This window comes from Haliotis cracherodii, unplaced genomic scaffold, assembly GCF_022045235.1.
Source record: "Haliotis cracherodii isolate W230 unplaced genomic scaffold, xgHalCrac1.p SCAF_30, whole genome shotgun sequence".
NCBI classification, from domain to species: Eukaryota; Metazoa; Mollusca; class Gastropoda; order Lepetellida; family Haliotidae; genus Haliotis; species Haliotis cracherodii.
This window is the reverse complement of record NW_027266287.1, coordinates 2,125,976-2,149,536: the sequence shown is the minus strand read 5'-3', so window position 1 is coordinate 2,149,536 and position 23,561 is coordinate 2,125,976. Positions and strand designations below refer to the sequence as shown.

The 23,561-nt window shown below is 40.7% G+C and overlaps 1 protein-coding gene and 1 pseudogene across 1 annotated transcript in view; one reads left to right on the top strand and one right to left on the bottom strand.

The window, feature by feature from the left end:
- The first annotated feature begins 399 nt into the window (after positions 1-399).
- On the top strand, positions 400-8,665 carry LOC139476953 (uncharacterized; annotated as a pseudogene).
- Positions 8,666-10,844: 2,179 nt separating this feature from the next.
- Positions 10,845-23,561, bottom strand: part of LOC139476990 (centriolin-like) — a 106,152-nt gene continuing 93,435 nt past the window's right edge. The window contains exons 46-53 of the mRNA XM_071259542.1: positions 22,631-22,714; positions 19,557-19,697; positions 18,845-18,979; positions 17,924-18,037; positions 15,733-15,858; positions 14,067-14,273; positions 13,744-13,852; positions 10,845-12,708 (exon numbers count right to left, since the gene is read on the bottom strand). Coding sequence (XP_071115643.1) covers positions 12,701-12,708; positions 13,744-13,852; positions 14,067-14,273; positions 15,733-15,858; positions 17,924-18,037; positions 18,845-18,979; positions 19,557-19,697; positions 22,631-22,714 — 924 coding nt within the window. The 3' untranslated portion in view covers positions 10,845-12,700. The remainder of the gene's footprint in view (positions 12,709-13,743; positions 13,853-14,066; positions 14,274-15,732; positions 15,859-17,923; positions 18,038-18,844; positions 18,980-19,556; positions 19,698-22,630; positions 22,715-23,561) is intronic.

Here is a 23,561-nt window from a genome sequence, read left to right as displayed (position 1 = left end):
CTGAAGTTGGGAGTCACCGTCTGTTCCCGGACGTTGTCTAGGAGTACAGCAGGTAGATCTCGGAATGAAATCGTGCTTGATAGTTCTGTTAACAACTTGTGTCTTGAAACTGCTGATAAATGTTTGAAAGGTTTATGTGTTGATTCAATGAAAGTCTTGGTTAGTTACTGTCCGTTAGGAAATAAAGAAGCCATGCTTTAATGCAGTGTTAATAAAGAAGCACAGAAAGCATCATATATATTAAAAAGAAATTAGTTTGCAATTTTTAATAAGTCATGATTCTGAAAATAATGATATACATATGGACATTGCCATCTAAGGAACTTTGTTGTATATTCAAAAGTACCATTGCTCATTCAGGTGATTGGAATGGAAAGAAAGCATTTCAAGACTCACAAGATGTTTCCTTTGGCGCTGCTCCTTCTGGCAATGCAGAGTGTTCGTGGTAAGAACATTTCTGTAGCTTAGTTGAAAAATGGAACTTGTTTCTGTGGACTTTGAAACGAAACTGAAACTTTGAAGACAACTGAAATTCAAAATAGTTTTTCCCTTAAATTCAAATGATGAGACACAACATCAAAGTGCACCTGGTCCATGTAATGTATCATCAAATTTGGGCATAATTGTCTGCGATTTATACTTATGTGTTTTCGAAATATCGTCAAAAATTGATGCCTCAGGAACTTGAAACCTAGCAAGTTATGTTTGTGGTTTGTGTCGACTCAGTGAATCAGGTTGTCACACTCGATGACATGGTTGATAGCGTGTCAACGCCCCTTGACGGCGTTGATTGTCGCTCACAGTATCAAACACTGGTTTGTCTTTTCTTACAAATAAAGTAATGGACCTGGACCATACAACCATTAACTGTATGCTCGAGCAGTGATCAACTCCTTCGGGCAACATGAAATATAATCGTCAACATCACAAAATCGGACCACTCAATAAACTTAAATGAATCTTATGACAAGCATGGTGTACTGATTATACAGCTTGAATATTGCTAAGTGCAGCGTTTAACAACAAATATTTTTTTAATTTGAAGTTTACACGATATACAGCTTTTCCATTGGTCGCGAGAGCGGTGACATGACCGCGAAATTGACGTTCATAAGTTTTTCACGAGACTGTGTTCTTGAAATGACGTAAACACTGACGGACTACTTCCACATTCCTGGGGAAACCCCTAGAAATTTCCTAGCACCAAAACACACATAAGCGTTCTTTCTGATCATTTAGAACCTTTATTCGTGGTCTCAGCGTTTCAGTATACATTGAGAAATATCAGAGAGCGTGACTGCATGATTGTTCACGAATATCCTCGCTGCGGCCTATCCTAATGAACAAACGATGAAATGCACATCTAAACTATCGTAGTGTCGACTCGATCCGTGCCTAGGCTGACATTGACCGTCTCCAGCAATCTATGAATTTACCTAAGTGTCTGTTTGACGCATCTTTATTCACCTTTCAATGATCGGCCAGTTGATCAATGATGACTAACACATGTAACCGCCACACGTTCATTAACAACTTCGGAAATCTCTCCCGTCACGTTTATCGTGTCGGCCATTTTGACGTCTTGTACTTGATGTAAATGCATTACGACGCGCTGTCATTGTGACTGACTTACTGAGGTAGTTCTTTACAGATCTTTCTCATCTAATGAGGATATGATTTGAACACATGTGCTGCTTAAGATGTTTCTGAAGAGCAAGTTGTGCATCCAAAAGCCCATGTCACCTCTCTTTTTGAGGAACTATTTTACTCCGCGATATAGCTGGTTGGTGTATGGCTGTCAGTGTCAACATGATGTCACATGTACTAAATAAAATTGTGTTTAGATCTTGGCCTACATCCTTCGAGGTAAGAAATTGTGATATAAAAATTATAAGAATTGACCTTCACTTTGTGTGAGTTCATTGGAGTATGAACCTTCATAGAATGGGGGCCAAAGTCGGAGCTTGCGAAGGTTCATACTCCAATGATCTCACACAAAGTGCAGGTCAATTCTTAAACAAACACGAATTGACGTGAGCCTTATCCTTGTCACAAAATGTAGACAGAATTAAATGTTTACAATATTATATTCAGAGAATAAATCAAAACAGCACTTGGTTCTTCTGAAAAGAAAACACAGGCGAAGAAATATCTGTTCTGAAATGTGACAGCTAAAAAGTGTTCTTTATTTTGATTTCTGGTCCAACCGGTAGGACAGGACATGCGTATCCTTTCGCGAACAACTAGTATCATCTAGAAATAACCCATTTATATAATTTTCATCTTTTGCCTTTAAAGAGCCTGGTGAAATCTGCATGGGCGGATAATCGTTATTCTCTAACGTTGATGTTTTATCAACATCGGGTCACATCGTGTTTTATCCGACTTCGTTTTATCCTTTATTGGTTGTTTGATCACCTCCTTCTGTACAGGATGGTTGGAATATACGCGGCTTTGTAATCTTGTTTTAACTTCAACAGGTGAAGACTTCCTGGCAGTTATGGCATACAAGACGAGATACACCTATGTTAATGCAATAGCTGGAGAGACTGGAGGTCTATTACAGGTACAGTATCCTCACTTTGCATATGGAACATCAACACAGTGTAGATAATTCGGTTCTACCTCAGTGTCTATTGATGACAAAATGTAGATTGGAAGTGCTATTGAACCCAAGGCCATCATTATAAGTGTCAGCGATGCTGATATGGTAATAGTAGTACGTGGCGAAAGTAGGTTCTCTCCCCTACCAATATCTGCACTAGGAACCAAGTACACAGTGCCATCTGATAGTAAGTATACTGGGGAGTATCAGAATCAAAGCACCGATGTGGAGATCATTTTAAGAATGAAACAAGGATGTGTAAACGTCAACGGTCAAAGTTACAGTGATGGCGGTCGTTTTTCCATTGGCCTTGGTCCCTATCAAACACTGACGATACTCACTCGGTATGATATCAATGGAACTGTGATCAGTGCGAAGGAAAGCATAGCCGTCTATGCTGGGATAATTTACAACAACACATATACAGCATATGATCAACTACTTCCTGTCAAACATTACGGCCAGGAATTTGTTGTTGCTGTTGATACTCCTGTAAGATATAGCCAACTTCAGGTGACCACAGAGCAACGTGACACCCTTGCCTCTCCCTGGACCGATGTTCTGGAAGACCACAGGGCCAACCCTCTATGCAAGACCAATTCCACCCCACACTATGATGCTCGGACCACCCCATCTCTCTCTCTCTCTCTCTCTCTCTCTCTCTCTCTCTCTCTCTCTCTCTCTCTGCCATCTGCTATTGAAATACAGTAATGGCCCTCGTCTGAGAAGAGGACTCTTCTCCACTGCTGGTGACGCCAGTGCTGGTGCTGTGTAACCCACCTGCAGACGGTCCCGGCGATGACGTGGTGTCAGAATGGGTCCTCGGTGTGGCCTATCAATCGTCAATCGTCGACGCACGATGTCCGCACTAATGTGTCGCTGGTGAGTCCCCATGGTCTGTCGAGCAGTTTCCGCGGCAGTAACAAAGCGATCTTGAAGATGCTGCCCCACAATCCGACGATCCTGACGTCGGGTAGTGACCCTTGGTCTTCCACTACGTGGTCGGTCATCTGTAGTGTTGGTGGTCTGGTACCCTTGCTGGAGCCTGTATATGGTCCTTACGTGGACGGGGAGCACGTGTGACACAGTCGTCTAAGGCGCCGCATTTCGCTTTACAGAGTTGCGTCTTTTGGGCACATCAGAAACCTATGATTGTGGGTTCGAATCCCGTTCGCCCTGATTATGTTTCAAGGTTTGTCAGCACCATACCCGTGCTTGTGGATTTCACCGAAGTGGTAAACGTCTGAGACCTGTATCACTTCAGGCCCACATAAAGTTGACCCGCCGCGATATAATTGGAAAACTGTTAAAAGCAGCGTTAAATCCAACTCACTCACTCATCTTATGTGGACTTGAAATGCATTGGCTGCTTTCCGGGCGGTTTGTCCAACTTGCAACCGTCCTGATTTCTTGTCAGTTTTGGCATGTGGTAGCAATTCAATAACGAATGAATGTTATCCGATCTGGGTGGATGTTTATAGGGCAAGAAATAGGGTAACACATGTTCGTTTCAATTTGCACAGAACTCACGTGCATCGGTTGACTATGGCGGTTGCAGTGATGCGTTTTGGCGATCGGTTTTATTGTCATCTGCTTTGTCTTTCTATCATCAAATTTCATTTTTCCGGATAAGGTAATGTTAAATTTTACAAACTTAGACAAAAATTACCCAGATATTTAAATGACAACTTTTTATGCAATGTAACTTGGGGTGACGTTTCTTTTGCGGTTCAGTATATGCGACAGTTTCACTGATCTCTGCAATCTCCAGCAAATCAAATATGTCGTGATGCTTTCAATGAAACACTTTAATCCTAATAACAAGTGTGCACTTTTGTATGTCACATTTTGTGATGATTGGATGCTAGTCAAAGAAAGATAGTACCAAGGGTACTATAAAAACCAAATGCATATGAAAAGCTATTCTACCACAGTTTACATTAGAAGTCATAATTGACTACACTTCCTGTTTTTCTTGAGTAGGTGTGTATTTAGGACGAACATACCTGATGGCACTCCCAAGTTTTCAACATATCCTTTTAATACTTCCATCAACTGGAGAGGAAGGAGGACAATGGCAGGTACAAGACCCGTACACAGGGAAGATCTGGTCTCGACAAGTCAAGCCATTCAACACTGACTATTTCTACCTCCAATATTCTGTAAACACAACAAATGGTATTCAAAATAAAACTATGCTTGTCCATGTAGAAAGTATCGATATTCAGATCAATGGACACGGCTACATTCGTTTCTCTCCACTACCCATCTCTGCTTTAGGGACAAAATACGTCATGACGTCTTGTCATCCTTCTGGTGGCTACATCTCATTGATGGTGATTGCCACACACAGCAAGAAGACGAATGTGGACATCACATTTAGACTGGATGGTGACAACAAAACGTACACCCACGGAGACACGCTCAGCCTCACACTAATGGAGTACCAAACTTTCACAATCAACAGTTCATCTGATCTCACTGGAACAGTAGTAACGGCAGAAGAGACTATCGCCGTCTACACTGCGACATATAAAACCTCTTCTTACATTCGTCTCATCGCCTATGAACAACTTCTCCCGAACAGCCACCATGGACATGAATATGTTGTAGCAATTCGTGATAATAGTCCGGAACAGTATCACAGTTCCTTGCCATACCAGCTTCAGGTCGTCACCGACCACAGTGACACAAAGATCAGGTTCAATGGCGGCTCTTCAGTATCTGTTGGTGACACAAGGGTGTACAAAAAGCGATATGGACCCCGCACCTATCTCTACTTCAACACCACACATCCAGTTATGACAACACTGTGTATTGTTGCAGGACCAAGCGGGTACTTCAAGAAAGGTTTGTTCACTGTCTTACCACCCGTTAAATACCACACAAAGCAAAGTACACTAACCTATGGAGGTACTTTACAAATAATAACAGATAAAGGAAATAACAAAGTGCACGTTGAACGTCGCTACGGATATACAGTGAACAATATTGACGTGGACTGGACACCAATCCCAGGGACAAGATATAAAGTAGGGACATGCACAGTTGGTTCCTCAACGTTCATCCGCTCAAAGGACCGCCTCCGTGGTCTAATGGTAGAGCGTCCGCCCGGAGAGCGGAAGGTCCGGGGTTCGATCCCCAGTCGCGTCATACCAAAAGACGTTTAAAGATTATACTTGTTGTTACCCTGTCTGGCGCTCGGCATTAAGGGGCTAAAACAAAGACTGGTCGGCTCGGAGTCAGTATACTGTGTCTGAGTGGGGTATTCATGTTAAATTGTGGCATAGTATGTCAGTGAGCTAGCACTATAAATCGGCATCAGTCCGGACTAGTACAAGCAGCCACACACACACACACATATACACGTGCATGCACGTCGCTGTATAAGTGAAATAATCTTGGACGCGACGTTAAACCCATTTCACCTCACCTCATTCCGCTCAAATACCTCATTCGGTGTCCTGGAATACAGTAATTATCGCATCGACAATGGAGGCTACAGCTTTAAATCTCCAGATCACACACGTAAGTAAGCCTTAATATCAATGCCTCTAAAGTTGAGCCATGCATGTATATTTACATAGCCGTGTACATGTATATCCGAAGGTGTTTGTACATACTAGACATATTCCTACTACTATGAATAATCAAAGATTGATAACACATCTGGCACTTGTTTTCTTATTATGTTTCATCACAAATTCGCTGATGTTTTAGTGGAAAAGGGAATTAAAGAAACATTTTGTCTTCAATGTTACATTTGTAATGGCAGTCATGGTTTCAACTTATTAAATATTTTCTCATGTTTTCAGGGGCGATACCAACAATTAGTGGTCAAACTCCACTCCAAAGTCCGTCAGTCAGTGAGTGACTTGTATAAGTAGTTCTCCTGTGAATGTACAAGTATTGTATTTAACTATAAAAACGCAACTTGAACATAAGACCAATTTGTTTTAATTTATACTTTTACAATTGAGCAGGTTCTTGTGCGCAATGTTAAGTCAAGGTGAATCCTTCAGGAACATGTTGATGCGAGTTATAGTCATGGGACTGGGTGACCACTTTGGTACCTGATGCATGCCTGCAAACGTGGAGCAATCGACATGCAAATAACCAACATGAACTGAATACTTTCCAAATTCAACCATTTGCCTGTCTCCTCTCAACTTCGATAAGTTCTTGTTATTTTGTGCCAAGTCCACAATATGCAAAGCTACCAAATCTGAGTTATGTATCGTTGCGTTTCTGTAATGACCATGGAGTTGTGTGTTCGTCTTATTGTGCCACGCACTAACAATCACATAGACTCTTTTTTACTCGTGCGATTTGAGCAATACAAAATTAGTATTGTGTTTAAGCAATATCCATTCTATGATAAAGTGAGTGATTTTGGCTTTACGCACAGCGTTGGAGTTTCATCGAGTGTCAACTTGATGCGCGAGGAAAATCCCTCAAATACTTTGGTGAAACCACCATCTTCAAATATACCTGACATCAATGAAATGGAAAGAACAAATATTTAATAATATTTTTCCGAGACATATTATATATAGCTTGCATGTAAGTTGTTATTGTCCTTTCTTCAACAAGGTTAAATGGTATTTCAAGTAACTTTTGGATAACTAATAAGTTTCCTCAGTTTAGTTTGTGATATTGATTTATTTGCTTACAGACGCTGCGATGATTGTGGGAGTATGTTGTGGGGTGATCATTGTGTCCCTGCTTGTCGGTTTCATCGGATATGTTCTTTATATGTAAGTATTACATCCTGCTGTGGTTGTCTGTGTGGTGGGTGGTATGGGAGTGAGACACAAAGTAGGCAGACTGAAACAAATCGCGTTCGGAGACGTCTTGGGAAGGAACCCACAACAAGCCTTGGTAGGGACTTATACAACTATGATGCCGTTTCCCTTTTGTATGATTGCAGATAGTTCTCTGAATGTGTAAGTATTGCATCCTGCTGTGTTCAGAGACTTCTTGGAAAGGAACCCACAACAAACCTTGGTAGAGCCTTATACAACTACGATGCCGTTTCCCTTTTGCATGATCAACCACGTACAATAAAACCATAACAGCATGATCGGCATTGTTCTCCTATTAAGTATATATTGAAAATAATACGAAAGTGAAAATGGTTATTAGCTGCCATTTTGATTGACATCCTCTTTTCTTCAGATGCAGAAAGATGAAATCATTCGAAGATGTTCAGAGACCACGTCAGCCCCCTCCATCGACACCGCAGATAGTTCTCTGAATGTGTAAGTATCGCATCCTGCTGTGTTCAGAGACGTCTGGGGAAGGTACCCACAACAAGCCTTGGTAGAGTCTTATACAAACCTGATGCCGTTTCCCTTTAATAAGGGACCCATGAAGATCCGGGGTAGAATAGGTCTTCAGCAACCCATGCTTGCCGTGAAGATCCGAGGTAGAATAGGTCTTCAGCCACCCATGCTTGCCGTAAAAGGCGACTATGCTTGTCGTAAAAGGCGACAAACGGGATCGGGTGGTCAGGCTCGCTGACTTGGTTGATGCATGTCATCGATCCCAATTGCGTGGATCGATGTTCATGATGTATATCACTGGATTGTCTGGTCCAGACTCGATTATTTACAGATAGCCGTCATATAGCTGGAATATTGCTGAGTGCGGCGTTAAACAACAAACCAACCAACCAACCAACCCTTTACTAAGGATTAATTAACCACGCACAATTAAACCACAACAACTTGACCACCATTGTTCTCTTATTAAGCAAATATCAATAGATCTAATAACATAAAAGTGAAAATGATTATTAGCTGGCATTTTGAAGGACCTCTTTTCTTCAGACGCAGAAAGATGAAATTTGAAGATGTTCAGAGCCCGCGTCAGCCCCCTCCATCGACACCCGCAGATAGTTCTCCGAATGCTCCCATTTCCCAGATCAGTAACATATACATGGAGCTAGAAAGAAAAAATAGCCCAGAACAGTTCTACGACAATCCTCTTGATATCAGCGACAGTGCAGACAACAGGCAAAATCAGAATAAGTTAAGTTTTCAATATCTGTTCAGCTAACTTGACTGAAAGTCATGTGAGCATATATGTATGACGAGGAGCGTTGACATTATATTGTCTACATCTCTTCTGAAACTAGAAGATTTATGAAGTTGAAACCTACGAAAGCCTATGATGCCATTTGGGAAGCATTAGTTTGTTTTGTAGCTAAATTTCTCGTTATCAAAATTATTTTCTCAAAATTTCGAGTACTGTCTCTTTACTTCGAATATTTTCTCATTATTTCAAATCTAGATCAAATTTTTATTCGTTTAATTTCTCGATATTTCGATTTTCTCGTTGCCTCAAGGTATTTCTCATTGCTTAGATTATTATTTCGTCCTTACAAATTTGTACTTATTATTTCAAGCTTATTTCAAACACTCGAAATTTTTATTCCTCGAAATTACGAGTTATTTTTCGTTATAAATGTGTGATCTTACCATCACAGTATAAAAAACACCCTTGTCCTTAATTTTTGTGTGAAGAGTTTGTTTTTAAAATGTTTAAGGTCAGCCGATCTGTAAACGAGCAAAAAATGAAAACAAGGCCTAAATCATTTGGTGATCAAACAACTACGATCACTTATTTTTTCACAAAGTATCTGCAGTTATCTTCAGCACTTGTGGCGTGGTCAGGTAGCCTTGTGGTTATAGCGTTCGCTCGTTCAATTCCCGACATGGGTACGTGTGAAGCCCATTTGCGATGTCCCCCGCCGTGATATTGCTGGACTATTGCTAAAAGCGGTGAAAACTCAAACTCACTCCCTCCCTCCATCAGCACTTGCATGTTAACCTGTGATCTCATAACACACATAACACACCCTCCCTTTCTCAGAACACTGCTTACATCAGTGCTTGTATAACAAGAGATGTCGATATTGGAATCAATAACGCATCACCAGATCTTAACTAATTCAACACCTGGATTCTCATCAGCATCTGATAAATTCAACTCCCGATCAATAAGAAAATACTGTCATGACCCTTTAATATCTGCCAACTTTAATTTTGTTTGAAAATTGAAAAACCAACATCACTCTCCGGAGAATAGTGCTCCGGTGACGTCATTTGATAATCTCGCTCATAACTAACCAACATATATAAAAAGATGCATTGGTTAAAACATATCTGCTAAATCACCAAATTGTTTAAGTTGTCTAACATATCATGTCTATGTATTAGGGGTGACTATTGGTCTGATAATCACTATTGCGATAACTATTGATATTGAAAGAAACTATTGCAATAACTATTGTTATTGCAAGCAAGTATTGCGATAAATATCGATAGTTTTCAGTGAATCATTTAAGATGGATTTTAGAGTTGAATTAAACCTTGGAACTGAAGTTTCCTTTGAATGTGATAACCATAATAACAAATAAAATGTAAAGTTTGAGATATGACTGATTTGTTTTGTCTTTACCCTAACAATTTAAGAAACTTCCACATTACCATGTGTCAATTACTACCACTCATGATCAAAAGAAAAACAAATTTGACCAGCATTGCATGTATTTTATTGATATGGTAAATACAATCGAAACTATTGATATTCCTAACTAAAATTGATACCATTAATCGGAAACTGATTTAACAATCGATTTATTGACTTTAAGTGCTTACCAATAGCAATATATCGATATTTCGATTTATCGTGACACCCCTACTATGTATAATACTAAAATACCACATACAGCTAGAAGAGCCCACTGAAATATAAAACATATCACAGCTTTCATTGATATCAGCACAACCCAAAAAATTGACAAATGGGGTGCTTATTAAACCCAATAACAACATTAGTTAAATATATTTTCAGAGATTGAGCGGTAGAGAAAAAACTTACTTCAAATGGCGATAAACTAAAAGAATTTCAAAAAATGTCACGAGTAGAACAATCTGTAATATACAGAGGAATATACAAACTGATATGTAATCTTCGGTCTTAGAAATATGGGGGTGGGAACTTGGAGCGGAGTGCTTAAGGCTTAAAAAAATAATAGAATTGGTTCTCAGGCAGAAACTTTTGAAATTACTGAGCGGCGGGTGTTGGCATTTTTGGTTGTTGTTCAAGATAGTATGTGACCAAATTTTGTTCACAATAATTTAAGGGAAATCATGTTGTTCTTAAGTACTGTAGCATTTCACAGCCAAGGTGGTGTGTTTGAGACGCGAATATTTAGAAAAAATTTTTTAAAAAAAAATGGAAATAAAGACAAAACATGTGGCAGACTATAATGATTTTATTACGAGAACCAAGACTATTATTTCTTTTTAGTCTAATATGGCGAACACATGTATATGGAATGTAAAAATATATCACAACACTCACTATGTATATACATGATATACAGATACAATCATTCAGATATCTTTATGTTATTCCATATAAAGTATAAAAAACACAATCACATTTCTGTTTGATAGTAATGAAACCCTGAGACAGATATACATTGGCCGTACACCAGTCCGCAAAACGTAATTCTCCACAGAAATCTCTAGGTTATGCCAGCATGGTAAAACTAACCTAACAATATTAAACTTGTCCATACTGATTTGGTTAATTACTCGAAGGTATTGATAGGGGTTCAAAGAAGAGCCCTTAGCAGGCAAATTGGGAAATCAGAGGTACTTTCATGTTTACTGGTTTCACCTAAAGCTAAAGCTTTACAAAAGAGGTAATTATGAATTATGATAACCATCGTAACATGAATTATGAAAATATATATTCCATTTTTTTACAGTCTTTTCCCACAGACTTCGTTATTGCAATAAAAATCAAATCCAGCTATAACAGTTACAAGTAATTCAATAGATTTTCAACTAAAAATACATTGTATAATGTCAGCAATCGAGGAGTCCACATATTTTCCACTTTAAAAGCTTTCTACAGACCATACGTAATACTTGACAGTCTGATAGGGCCTCCATTGTAGCAAGAATATGTACAATTATTTACATATAATACAATCTTGAGAGTAAACCTGTTCAATTTATACGTTAAAAAGTACAACACTTTTGTAATACGTAATACGAACTAGAAGCACATCAAGGACGGGTAAATAGGTAAAAATATAGACAGTAATATCACAGCTAGCTTGTACAAACCATGTTTGTGATGTGTCTGCAGACACAGAGGAATGAACATTCACACACACACATTAAAATAACTTATAATACTGCATGTAGAGAGACCTCGCATACACTCGACCAGCAAAACACTGTCCCAGACACTCATTCCTCATTAGCCAATAAAGTGCATCTTAATGTTCAAATTTAACTTTTTCAAATCATCATCATCATCATCATCATCATCATCATCATCATCATTTTCGGCATGAGCACACAGGATGCTTATATACTCAAAGACAAAAGTTATTGTGACATGGATTTTTATATGAACTTTCCTCTGAACCCTCTCTGGTCACATGACACATTTGCATATGGTAGGAGTGCTCCTTATATGGACTTGTTAGTTACTCCTCAAACACTGTTTGATTGATCCTCTTTGTGTTTGGAATATCACAAGAACATTTGCCTTTGAGTATAAAAGTGCCAAAGAGGGGCACTTATTAAAACCATTGTTGTCAGAGACAGTACTGAACAAACTATGGAACATTTCGATAATTGTTACAATAGGTAGCCTTATGTGCTTCTGTTTTCTGTAAAGAATCTGTAATATACACAAGAAAATATAAACAGTCATGTTAATTTTCAGGGGCATTTTTAAAGAGAGTTTACAGATTGGTCTAGAAGTTATGTAGGCACTTACTGGGTTGAATACGGTATACAAGGTATATTGCTGATGAGTTCGAACCCTTTTCAAATCCCTATGTCCCCATGTATGACAGCCACAATCCTATTCCAACAATCCATACACACACCCCATTCACACCCGCAACAACACAAATGCTTTAGATAGGCACCAGCGAATTGAAACACCATGCAGACCAGCCGTGACAGGCACAATGAGTCTGCCCCAATGACTTCCTGATTGTCATGTGACTTCCTGTTGTGTAACCATGGAGACAGACGATAGACGTTTATCATTTCTTCACATCACTGAAACATGAAAAGTCACCATACATTTCAGTCCCCAGTACTGACATTAAGAGCATGAGGAGATGAAGGGATGTGGATGTGGAGGTATGGCAACTGCAGCTCAGTCACTTATCCAGCATAGAGAAACAGATGTAAGGGATATTCTGGGGGAGGGGCTAGGATTTATTGAAAAAGAATTACATTTTCCCAAAAATTCTTGAAAAAATAATTTTGCTTCAGACTGTTGAAAAAAAAGTTTTTTTTCATTATTATCAATTCCTTTTCAAAACTATCCCAACATTTTCATAATTATAACTATATGTTCATAATCATCACTATATTTTCATAATTATCACCATATTTTCATGATTATCCCATTTTAAACTTAATTCATTTTCATAATTATCACACTATTTTCATGATTATAACATCATTTTCATAACTATCAATACATTTTCAAAATTATCACATTATTTTCATAAATAAAATTTTCATATTGATATAAATTGCAATTGCAAATGGCAAACATTTACAAGCGATATAAATCTCCAAAAAGGCCACTTATAAAAGATTTCTAACTTGGTTGGATTTAACTTTGGAGTCATTAGAAACCAGGGTTTGAAGCAAATGTTGGTCTGACATTAATGAACAGAGCAAAATGTCTGAGGATGTATCCTGCAGGGTTTATTTTTCTATGACCTAACATTTAATAAAATTAAGAAGTTTATTTTATAATTAATTGAAAACAAATACAAAAGTGGACACATTGAAACAAGATTAATATCATTTGATCAAAATATTTATTGCCAAGTTTATACTGATACAACTTCAAAATGAGGCGTTGATCTTTCACTAGATTTAGACAAACTGTTGACAGTGAAGAAAAGATACCCAACCTAAACATTTTCTATTCTTTCGTTGCAATTCATACGGAATTACCCCAAATATCATTAAAGTATCCAGATTATGAATTGACTTTTCCAAAACATGTTAAATTTTGTCTGCTATGATCAGAGAATTTGTTTATTACATACATTATTAATTCGTCATACTTACAATCTCTCTCGGGTATCAGTGGACTAAGTCTTTCAGATGACCTTGACCTTGACCTTCGATTTGCCAGATAGCTAAACCGACTTCTTGGACTTTGAGAGTTATTCCGAGACTGGAACGCAGAATTCAGTTTTGAGTAACAAGAACAGGAACATGTTCTTCACAAAAGATTTGAGATGATGACACATCCTGTCTATATGAATCACTAGTCTTATTTCTGAAGGGTTTTGAACCCTTAATCAAACTTAAGCAGTAAGTTTTGGAAGATTATTTACGAAGATTTAAACAAAGCTGCAAAATGCAACCACAGCCACATAAGAACTTACGTAAGGTGACCTTGATGGTGAGTTTGACCTTGACCTTGTCAACTCATGTATTGCGTGTATATCTGATGAGAGATGGTTGTTGTTGTTGAATAGCACTTCCTGTAGTGTGTTGAGCTTGCGTTTGAGACTTTCAATGGTGCCCTCAGACTGCAGTCGCGTCGACTCCATCGACTCCGCGTGCCGGAGCATCTGTTGTCTCAGCTGGTGCTGGAAGGGCAGCAGAGCATATACATGTGAGGAGGACAAACTTCAAACAGGCATAAAGTCTTCGGGGCGACCACATAATCATCGTCCTGAGGCAAGCGTATCCACTAACCTATATCAGAACCTAGTTTCTACCATCTCCCCGAGACAAGCGTGTCCACTAGCCTATATCAGGACCTAGTTTCTACCATCGTCCCGAGTCAAGCGTGTCCATTAGCCTATATCAAAGCCTAGTTTCTACCATCGTCCCGAGTCAAGCGTGTCCATTAGCCTATATCAAAGCCTAGTTTCTACCATCGTCCCGAGTCAAGCGTGTCCACTAGCCTATATCAAAGCCTAGTTTCTACCATCTCCCCGAGGCAAGCATGTCCACTAGCCTATATCAAAGCCTAGTTTCTACCATCTTCCCGAGACAAGCGTGTCCACTAGCCTATATCAAAGCCTAGTTTCTACCATCTCCCCGAGGCAAGCGTGTCCACTAGCCTGTATCAAAGCCTAGTTTCTACTATCTTCCTGAGGCAAGCGTGTCCACTAGCCTATATCAGGACCTAATTTCTACCATCTTCCCGAGGCAAGCGTGTCCACTAGCCTATATAAGGACCTAATTTCTACCATCTTCCAGAGGCAAGCGTGTCCAGTAGCCTATATCAGGACCTAGTTTCTAGCATTGTCCCGAGACAAGCGTGTCCACTAGCCTATATCAAAGCCTAGTTGCTACCCTTGTCCCATCAAGGCCACTTTCTCATGTGCCCCATGTGATGAAAACGTAATATCCAATCAGATCGCTGTTATCTCGTATTGCTTCACAAAGATGGCAACTGCCATAGGTGACAACCTAGTCGATCAGATAATGAAAACATTTGCTATTTCATCACTGACACAACAATAAAGGCAAACGTTGGGGGGGAGGGGGGGGGGTGTGTGTGTTAAAAGATGAAAGAGACATATTCGAATCATCAAAGACAGACAGCGGTAAATCACTTTCATACAAAGGTGTATCTGTCGTGGATGTTGATTTTGTGAAAAGTTCTCATATTTATCACAGGAAATTGGGCTTGATGTGGCAAGGGTGGAAACAAGACTTTGATAAAAAGGCTAGGGAACGCTCTTGCCTCGGAATGATGCCAGATAATATTCTTGACCAGGGATTACTTACGTATACTCTAAATTACTTACTGTAAATCTTGAAATGCTCGCATTAATTATAGTTCGCATTTATGTCTCCAAAATGACTGTCAACAATAAGACAGCCCCACTGCACACTTTAGACAGCAAAAATAACAACCTATCGACGCTTGGTATGAAATTCATTTGCCACTCTGATAGTATATTGAAGGGGGCGGTCGGGTAGCCTAGTGGTTAAAGTGTTCGCTTGTCACAACTAGCTCACCCATTGTTAATACATGCTAACAGTAATTCCTATCTACCAGAATTTGCGGACCACAAGCATAACTGTACTCACTCTGAGATAGTCTTGTTCTTCCAGTAGCTTGTCTTTCAGGGCCTCCTTCCTCCACTCCTCTCGGAACGATATCGACACATCACGCCGAGACAATCGGTTCTCCTTATTGTCTGTGCAGTTGTCCGTCTGCAAAAAAATTATGAAATAAGGAATTGGAAGACCTGGCAGCAGATATCCCCAGTCTGCTGGTTCAAAGAGTAGCAGTCTTACTCATCAATAAACTTGACCAACCATGAGATAAGGGACCCTATGGGTAAAAAGTAACATTTTGACTAGGGCTGTTACGATTCACTTGCATATTGGGTGAATTGAACCGTCTCCATTCATGAATTGAATTCATTATTCGTGGCCACTAAATTCAAATAATTATGAATATGCAAGCATGTGTATTTACATAAAATATCCATTAGAATATATTACATGCATAGAATATCTTCAAAATACAACACTCTATACTATTTAATTTGACAGTATTGCGGTCACTGGTCATTGTCGCATTTGAGCAGATACTAGTACCTGGACAAGTGCAGTATATAAATGTATAATATATTATTAATTAACAAACCATGTCAAATAATTTATGTTGTTAATGTTTCACTGAATACAACAAATAATACGTACTGCTGACTTGTTATTGTATTCGGGAATTAATATTCATAGTCGTTACCCTATATTCGTGATAGGAATCGTATTCGCCTCATAGTGTATTCATTGCAGCCCAAATTTGGACTTTTCATAATGTTTGCAAACTACAGTATTTTATTGAACCCATGATCAGAGATGAAACGCAGCACAGCGAATTGTGATGCATTATGCTGTGTTTCCTCACGCTGCCAATCAGATGTCTTGCTTTCAACATCAGGACCCCCTGCCATTCCTTGTTGAGTGCCGGGGTCAGTTCGTTTGGGTTTTGAACTGGGCGGTCTCTAGCTGTCACGTAGCAGCCAAGGTAATCCCAAACTCGCTCAAGTGTGTTCACAGGGATCATTATTTTTCAGAATTGAATTTTGAATCAGGTTGTGCTTAATTAATGTTCATGTGTACTGTTCAATTCAGGGTTTTTCACAAACAGTGAAATCAGTGTGAGAATCAGTATAATTAGCCATCCAGAGTTCAGAAAACCATTCCTCGATGAAAACTACCAAAGCTCATTTCTTGTTCAACATGGCTGTTTGGGTGACAGAGTTCTTATAACTTGAAGGCTCACTGGTCATGGTTTTCTGCGAAGGATCATTAATCACTACGCCATTCAAGGATCTTTGATACAAGGAATAGCTTCTTAACAGGTAACTCATAAAAATGCTTAATCAACATTCTTTCATTCAGGCTGATTTCAAAGCAAAGCAAAGCAAAGCAAAGCAAAGCAAAGCAAAGCAAAGCAAAGCAGCAAGGCAAAGCAAAGCAAAGCAAAGCAGCAAGGCAAGGCAAGGCAAGGCAAGGCAAGGCAAGGCAAAGCAAAGCAAAGCAAAGCAAAGCAAAGCAAAGCAAGGCAAGGCAAGGCAAGGCAAGGCTAAGCAAGGCAAGGCAAGGCAAAGCAAGGCAAGGCAAATATACTAAATTGTGTTAAAATCTCATACAAGAGTACTGCCAGAAACTGATTTCACATTTTAATTCAACCAGTCACATTGCTAGATTTGGAAAAAACATTTTGTTTATATTTTAATACTAAGTGATGAAAGCGGTGACAAAGTCATTCATAAAATATGACAATATTCATTTTTATTTTTTCCCCATTTTCTAAGAATTCTGGTCAGAGGAACTGCAAACCAAAGACTTCAGTTTCTGGGGGGAGACAGGTCTGTAATAAGGTCTCACTGAATCAAGGGAGACTGAATCACTGTGGTTAACAACAGCGCGATACACAAAAGCTGATTGGCAACGCAACTGTCAGTTTGTGTCAGTAGATGGAAGCATGTCCACTATCCTTCAGACCCACGAAGATCCGGGGTAGAACAGGTCTTCAGCAACCCATGCCTGTCGTAAGGGGTGAATAACGGGATGAGTGAGGCTCGCTGACTTGGTTGATCCATGTCATTGTATCCCGATTGCGTGGATCAATGCTCATGATGTCAAACACTGGATTGTCTGGTCCAGACTCGATTATTTACAGACCGCCGTCATATAGCTGGAATATTGCTGAGTGCGGCGTTAAACAACAAATAAACAAACAAACAAAAACACAGTCCTGCACCTCAGTCGCAAGCATGTGTCTAATGTCCAGCATGTGTGCCTGCAGGCGAGACTGGACCTCCAGGGGGTGCAAGCTGGGCGTGGCTGGGGTGGGGCCAGGATCGGGAGTTGGGTCCTGGAAGCAGGCAATATGTCAGGCAAACAGCTTGGAGTGGTGAAGCATGTTAAGAGATATGACATTGAAAGAAGAGGGGTCATGTAGACTGCTGCATCATTTTCATCTTGATGATAAATAATCCTCCATCCCTCAGAAGTTGGGATCATCTTTACGGTTATTGATCTGTCAGTATATTAACTATTGAGTAATGGTGATACATTTTCCAACAATACAGTTGGTTCCTGTGCGGTGAGTACCCATGATATAATACAACTGTGCGGTGAGTACGCGTGATAAGATACAACTGTGCGGTGAGTACGCATGATAAGATACAACTGTGCGGTGAGTACGCGTGATATGATACAACTGTGCAGTGAGTATGCGTGATACGATACAACTGTGCAGTGAGTACATGTGATATGATACAACTGTGCGGTGAGTACACATGATATGATACAACTGTGAGGTGAGTACACATGAAATGATACAACTGTGAGGTTAGTACACATGAAATGATACAACTGTGAGGTGAGTACACATGATATGATACAACTGTGAGGTGAGTATGCATGATACGATACAACTGTGAGGTGAGTACACATGATATGATACAACTGTGCGGTGAGTACACGTGATACGATACAACTGTGAGGTGAGTACACATGATATGATACAACTGTATGGTGAGTACACATGATATGATACAACTGTGCAGTGAGTACACGTGATATGATACAACTGTGCAGTGAGTACGTGTAATAAGATACAACTGTGAAGTGAGTACACGTGGTATGAGTGATATACACATGCTTGGTGTGTACTCACATCTGACTGGTCTGAATCGTGTGAGTCTGATGGTGTATTACTCTCAGGGTGTGTGAGTGACTGGGTCTGCTCGCGTGTTCTAAGCGCCTCCTCTAGTGTAACCAGCCTTATGTTTAGCATGTCCTGAGACAACAGCTGAAAGTAACCAGGCCACACATCACCAGGGAGGATGGATTCTTAGTGCCAAGCGAGTGAGTGATTTGGATTTAACACCGCTTTTAACAATATTCCAGTTATATCATGGCTCGTCAGCTTAATTGGGGAGGAAAGCCTGAAGAAATGCAGGCTCTATTTTGGTGAAACCACGAGCACGGGTATGATGCTGACAAACCTAGAAACATGATTGGCGCGAACCGGGATTCGAACCCACAATCATAGGTTTCTGGCGTGCCCAAGGGACACAACTCTACAAACCATTACTTTAATTACATACACTATCCTACATGGCTCACACAAGCATTACTGTAATGAAATACACTATCCTACAGGAATTACATAAGCATTACTGTAACTAAACTATCCTACATGGCTCACACAAGCATTACTGTAATGAAATACACTATCCAACAGGAATTACATAAGCATTACTGTAACTAAACTATCCATAAATGTGGTTGTGACAGGATTGCAACAAAAGGCTTGACGCAAAAACTAGAGCCAGCAGCCACTTTATAGACCCACTCGATACAGAAACATGAAGCATATTTCTAACCTGCTTCTTAGTACTAAGGACCTCTCTCTTTAACCTGGAGAGGTCATCATTCAGCCGATTGGCTCGGTTATAATGTTCCTCCGCAATATCCTGGAGCTCCGAAACTTGACCTGTTGACCTAGACTGCATCAAGGCCATCTCCTGACCAAAAGAAATGTCTCATTAGTTTCTGGTGTCAGACTCTTCTGCCTGCTGAATGTCTTATTAGTTTCTGGTGTCAGACTCTGCTGCCTACTCAATATCTCATTAGTCTCTGGTGTCAGACTCTGCTGCCTACTCAATGTCTAATTAGTCTCTGGTGTCAGATTCTGCTGCCTACTCAATGTCTCATTAGTTTCTGGTGTCAGACTCTGCTGCCTGCTGAATGTCTCATTAGTTTCTGGTGTCAGACTCTGCTGCCTACTCAATATCTCATTAGTCTCTGGTGTAAGACTCTGCTGCCTACTGAATGTCTAATTAGTCTCTGGTGTCAGATTCTGCTGCCTACTCAATGTCTCATTAGTTTCTGGTGTCAGACTCTGCTGCCTACTCAATGTCTCATTAGTTTCTGGTGTCAGACTCTGCTGCCTACTCAATGTCTCATAAGTTTCTGGTGTCAGACTCTGCTGCCTACTCAATGTCTCATTAGTTTCTGGTATAAGACTCTGCTGCCTGCTGAATGTCTCATTAGCTTCTGGTGTCAGACCCTGCTGCCTACTCAATGTCTCATTAGTCTCTGTTGTCAGACTCTGCTGCCTACTCAATGTCTCATTAGTCTCTGGTGTCAGATTCTGCTGCCTACTCAATGTCTCATTAGTTTCTGGTGTCAGACCCTGCTGCCTACTTAATGTCTCATTAGTTTCTGGTGTTAGACTCTGCTGCCTACTGAATGTCTCATTAGTTTCTGGTGTCAGACTCTGCTGCCTACTTAATGTCTCATTAGTTTCTGGTGTTAGACTCTGCTGCCTACTGAATGTCTCATTAGTTTCTGGTGTCAGACTCTGCTGCCTACTTAATGTCTCATTAGTTTCTGGTGTCAGACCCTGCTGCCTACTCAATGTCTCATTAGTTTCTGGTGTCAGACCCTGCTGCCTACTTAATGTCTCATTAGTTTTTGGTGTCATACTCTGCTGCCTACTGAATGTGTAATTGCTCTCTGGTGTCAGATTCTGCTGCCTACTCAATGTCTAATTAGTTTCTGGTGTCAGACCCTGCTGCCTACTCAATGTCTCATTAGTCTCTAGTGTCAGACCCTGCTGCCTACTCAATGTCTCATTAGTCTCTGGTGTCAGATTCTGCTGCCTACTCAATGTCTCATTAGTTTCTGGTGTCAGACTCTGCTGCCTACTCAATGTCTCATTAGTTTCTGGTGTCAGACTCTGCTGACCAAAAGAAATGTCTCATTAGTCTCTGGTGTCAGATTCTGCTGCCTTCTCAATGTCTCATTAGTTTCTGGTGTCAGACTCTGCTGCCTACTCAATGTCTCATTAGTCTCTGGTGTCAGACCCTGCTGTGTACTCAATGTCTCATTAGTCTCTGGTGTCAGACTCTGCTGCCTACTCAATGTCTCATTAGTTTCTGGTATAAGACTCTGCTGCCTACTCAATGTCTCATTAGTCTCTGGTGTCAGATTCTGCTGCCTACTCAATGTCTCATTAGTTTCTGGTGTCAGATTCTGCTGCCTACTCAATGTCTAATTTGTCTCTGGTGTCAGACTCTTCTGCCTACTCAATGTCTCATTAGTCTCTGGTGTCAGATTCTGCTGCCTACTCAATGTCTCATTAGTTTCTGGTGTCATACTCTGCTGCCTACTCAATGTCTCATTAGTTTCTGGTGTCAGACTCTGCTGACCAAAAGAAATGTCTCATTAGTCTCTGGTGTCAGATTCTGCTGCCTTCTCAATGTCTCATTAGTTTCTGGTGTCAGACCCTGCTGCCTACTCAATGTCTCATTAGTCTCTGGTGTCAGACCCTGCTGTGTACTCAATGTCTCATTAGTCTCTGGTGTCAGACTCTGCTGCCTACTCAATGTCTCATTAGTTTCTGGTGTCAGGCCCTGCTGCCTACTCAATGTCTCATTAGTCTCTGGTGTCAGGCTCTGCTGCCTACTGAATGTCTAATTAGTCTCTGGTGTCAGACTCTGCTGCCTACTCAATGTCTCATTAGTTTCTGGTGTCAGACCCTGCTGCCTACTCAATGTCTCATTAGTTTCTGGTATAAGACTCTGCTGCCTACTCAATGTCTCATTAGTCTCTGGTGTCAGATTCTGCTGCCTACTCAATGTCTCATTAGTTTCTGGTGTCATACTCTGCTGCCTACTCAATGTCTAATTTGTCTCTGGTGTCAGACTCTGCTGCCTACTCAATATCTCATTAGTCTCTGGTGTCAGATTCTGCTGCCTACTCAATGTCTCATTAGTTTCTGGTGTCATACTCTGCTGCCTACTGAATGTCTAATTAGTCTCTGGTGTCAGGCTCTGCTGCCTACTCAATGTCTCATTAGTTTCTGGTGTCAGACTCTGCTGCCTACTCAATGTCTCATTAGTTTCGGGTGTCAGACTCTGCTGCCTACTCAATGTCTCATTAGTTTCTGGTGTCATACTCTGCTGCCTACTGAATGTCTAATTAGTCTCTGGTGTCAGATTCTGCTGCCTACTCAATGTCTCATTAGTTTCTGGTGTCAGACCCTGCTGCCTACTCAATGTCTCATTAGTCTCTGGTGTCATACTCTGCTGCCTACTCAATGTCTCATTAGTTTCTGGTGTCAGACCCTGCTGCCTACTCAATGTCTCATTAGTCTCTGGTGTCAGACTCTGCTGCCTACTCAATGTCAATAAGGTCAAGTTGTACTTGGCAGAAGTTGATAATTTTTTAAGTGCATCTCTGTCTCTACCCCATCTACAGTAAAGGATTTCTGTCTCTACCCCATCTACAGTGAAGGATTTGTCGCCACCAAATTTACAATAAAGGACGTCTGTCTCCGCTGAATGTGCAGTTAAGGATCTCTGTCTCTCTGACCCCAATCTAGAGTAAAGTGTCACCTAAAAGTTCTACTCCATCTACAAGTGAATGCTATACAATCAGTAAGCTCTGGTACCTGTTTTGTCGTCTCTAGATGTTCCTGCACGTCTCGCAGTGTGTTCTGGAGCTCTGCTCTCTCGGTGTTCAGGCGTTCCTGTTCCTGGGAACATCCACGGCACTTTAGTCACTTTAGTCATTTTAGCCACACAGCTCAATGTCTAACATGGTCAAAAAGTCCTACATCCATGGCACTTTAGCCACACAGCTCAATGTCTAACATGGTGACCAGGTCCTACATCCATGGCACTTTAGACACACAGCTCAATGTCTAACATGGTGACCAGGTCCTACATCCATGGCACTTTAGCCACACAGCTCAAGTCTAACATGGTGAACAGGTCCTACGTCCATGGCACTTTAGACACACAGCTCAATGTCTAACATGGTGAACAGGTCCTACGTCCATGGCACTTTAGCCACACAGCTCAAGTCTAACATGGTGACCAGGCCCTACGTCCATGGCACTTTAGCCACACAGCTCAATGTCTAACATGGTGAACAGGTCCTACATCCATGGCACTTTAGCCACACAGCTCAATGTCTAACATGGTGACCAGGTCCTACATCCATGGCACTTTAGCCACACAGCTCAATGTCTAACATGGTTGACCAGGTCCTACATCCATGGCACTTTAGCCACACAGCTCAAGTCTAACATGGTGAACAGGTCCTACGTCCATGGCACTTTAGACACACAGCTCAATGTCTAACATGGTGAACAGGTCCTACATCCATGGCACTTTAGCCACACAGCTCAAGTGTAACATGGTGAACAGGCCCTACGTCCATGGCACTTTAGCCACACAGCTCAATGTCTAACATGGTGAACAGGTCCTACATCCATGGCACTTTAGCCACACAGCTCAATGTCTAACATTGTGACCAGGCCCTACATCCATGGCACTTTAGCCACACAGCTCAATGTCTAACATGGTGAACATGTCCTA